The following is a 1,848-nucleotide window of genomic DNA, read 5'->3' as shown; positions in this document are numbered from 1 at the left end:
TAGCTTTTCAGTTTTGTTTTTGGAAAATAACTGTAAAAAGAATCGGGAGAATTAAAATGTAAACAAACTTTAGCTCTGGCACGTGCCGAAACAATTAAAGAGCAATCAAAAAAGGATTAAATAGGATTAAATGCTCCCTGCTGCTAACGCATGTGCAAATAGGCCAGTTTTAATCCTCCAGAACACTGCAATTTGCAGCGTTGGGTTATCGGCGAATATCAGCAGGCGGTCCGCGATTAACACCTGTTCGGGCGAAAACTAGAAATTGCTGTTACCGCTTTTACTCCGTGTTCAACACCAAAAAAAACTCGCCCGAACGCACCTTTATAAGACGCTTTTACCAGTAAAAGAATTTGTATAAAAGTGCCACTTCTGGACCATGTCTATAAATTCTTATTTATCACCTCTTTAAAAATAACAACATAACTCCTCCTTGGTTCCTCAACTTGGTTGATTAAATTAATTTAAGAAATACAAAACTTTCGGGAAGTTAGGGAATCATAATCCTAGTTGTTCATACCATAGGCTACAAAATTTAAACATCGATCTGGAAATTGTTGATTTTTAAACAAACTGAGAACAGCTAGAAGCCAGCTTGGTACAGTATATATCATCACAATGTTCATGGTGGAAAAGACAATAAGTTATTATTAAATTTAATTATAAGTGATCTTCTATATTTGATGTTATTTCAATTAGGACATGGATATTGTTCTAACAACCTTACATAAATCCAACTCCCTGGTAAATCTGAGGTGTTGATTGGTGGTGCTGACTGGACCCCTAATAACAACTTCAGTCTTGATTAATCCATAAGAATATCCATTTAATTTTTATTATTTTTTAAATTATTATACTGGGGCCTCTTTTGCTGTATAAAGAGTATCCTTATCCCATTATATCCTTGGCATTTCTTACTTGGCGTTAATACTAGCTTAGAGGCATTTTTGTGGATGGAGTTTTACCATCATGGTGTATACTGTCAACATGCTTAGTTTTTGCTGTTTTGACTCAAAAGCCATAAAAAAAAAAATGTGATCTAAATAAATAGACACCTTTCTCAATTTCCTATGTATTTGCAACCAGTTTTATGGCACAGTATGATTAGGCCTAGGCCTATATGACAAAAATAAAAAAGGGGTTTTCCAGTAAAAAGAACTGGGTTAAATAGGCTAGGCCTAATATTAAATAAGTAAATCATGGTTAAGCTATTATTATTATTAGTATTCGGTATTCTGATTGTTGTATAATACTAGTTTACTGCTGGAAATACGCTACTAGCCCTATCCCTTAGTCAGAAAAGACAATACTAATGTTCCACTTTACACAGCACTGTTTACTGGCATCGTTTGTATGCAGGCCCTAGAGGGAGGCCTAAGCGCTAGCTAGCACTGCCAAAGAACATCATTATTGCCTAGCCTAGGCTAAGCAGGGAGTTGTTATTTCCCTGGGCTAAGCCTAGCTAGCGGCCTAGCCTACATCATGTTTACTGCTTATTTTTCATAAAATTGGTCAATTTTTAAAACATAGAAACCTCAAAAATGTGTACCTGTTTCAGAGAATTTATTTCTTGTTTACAATTGTGACAAAAAAAGTGTGGAGCTCCGATAACTGCTTCCGCCATTATTAAAATTACGATTTTATATTCCCGATCCCATGTTTGTGGTGAATAGCGCCCTCTAACACATTTTTAAAGGTAGCCAACAAAGGGGTAGTTAGGCCTTTTTCATACGATGGCCCACAAGGGACACACTGCAAAGAAAAAGAAATGCTGCAAACAAAAAAGAAACGCTGCAAACAAAAAAGAAATCATGGAAACAGAAAAGAAACGCTGCAAACAAAAAAAGA

General features: G+C 35.7%; 1 protein-coding gene across 1 annotated transcript in view; it reads right to left on the bottom strand.

Annotated features, from left to right (window-relative positions):
- Positions 1–1,637, bottom strand: part of LOC117110717 (E3 ubiquitin-protein ligase RNF126-like) — a 17,815-nt gene extending 16,178 nt beyond the window's left edge. The window contains exon 1 of the mRNA XM_033253491.1: positions 1,550–1,637. Within this exon, the coding sequence (XP_033109382.1) occupies positions 1,550–1,624 (75 nt within the window). The 5' untranslated portion in view covers positions 1,625–1,637. The remainder of the gene's footprint in view (positions 1–1,549) is intronic.
- Between the last annotated feature and the right edge of the window lie 211 nt (positions 1,638–1,848).

The sequence above is a fragment of the Anneissia japonica genome, unplaced genomic scaffold (genome assembly GCF_011630105.1).
Source record: "Anneissia japonica isolate Jap-2015-1 unplaced genomic scaffold, ASM1163010v1 scaffold2756_len2360902_cov194, whole genome shotgun sequence".
NCBI lineage: Eukaryota > Metazoa > Echinodermata > Crinoidea > Comatulida > Comatulidae > Anneissia > Anneissia japonica.
Note: the sequence above shows the minus strand (reverse complement) of the source record. Positions and strands in the feature narration are given on the sequence as shown.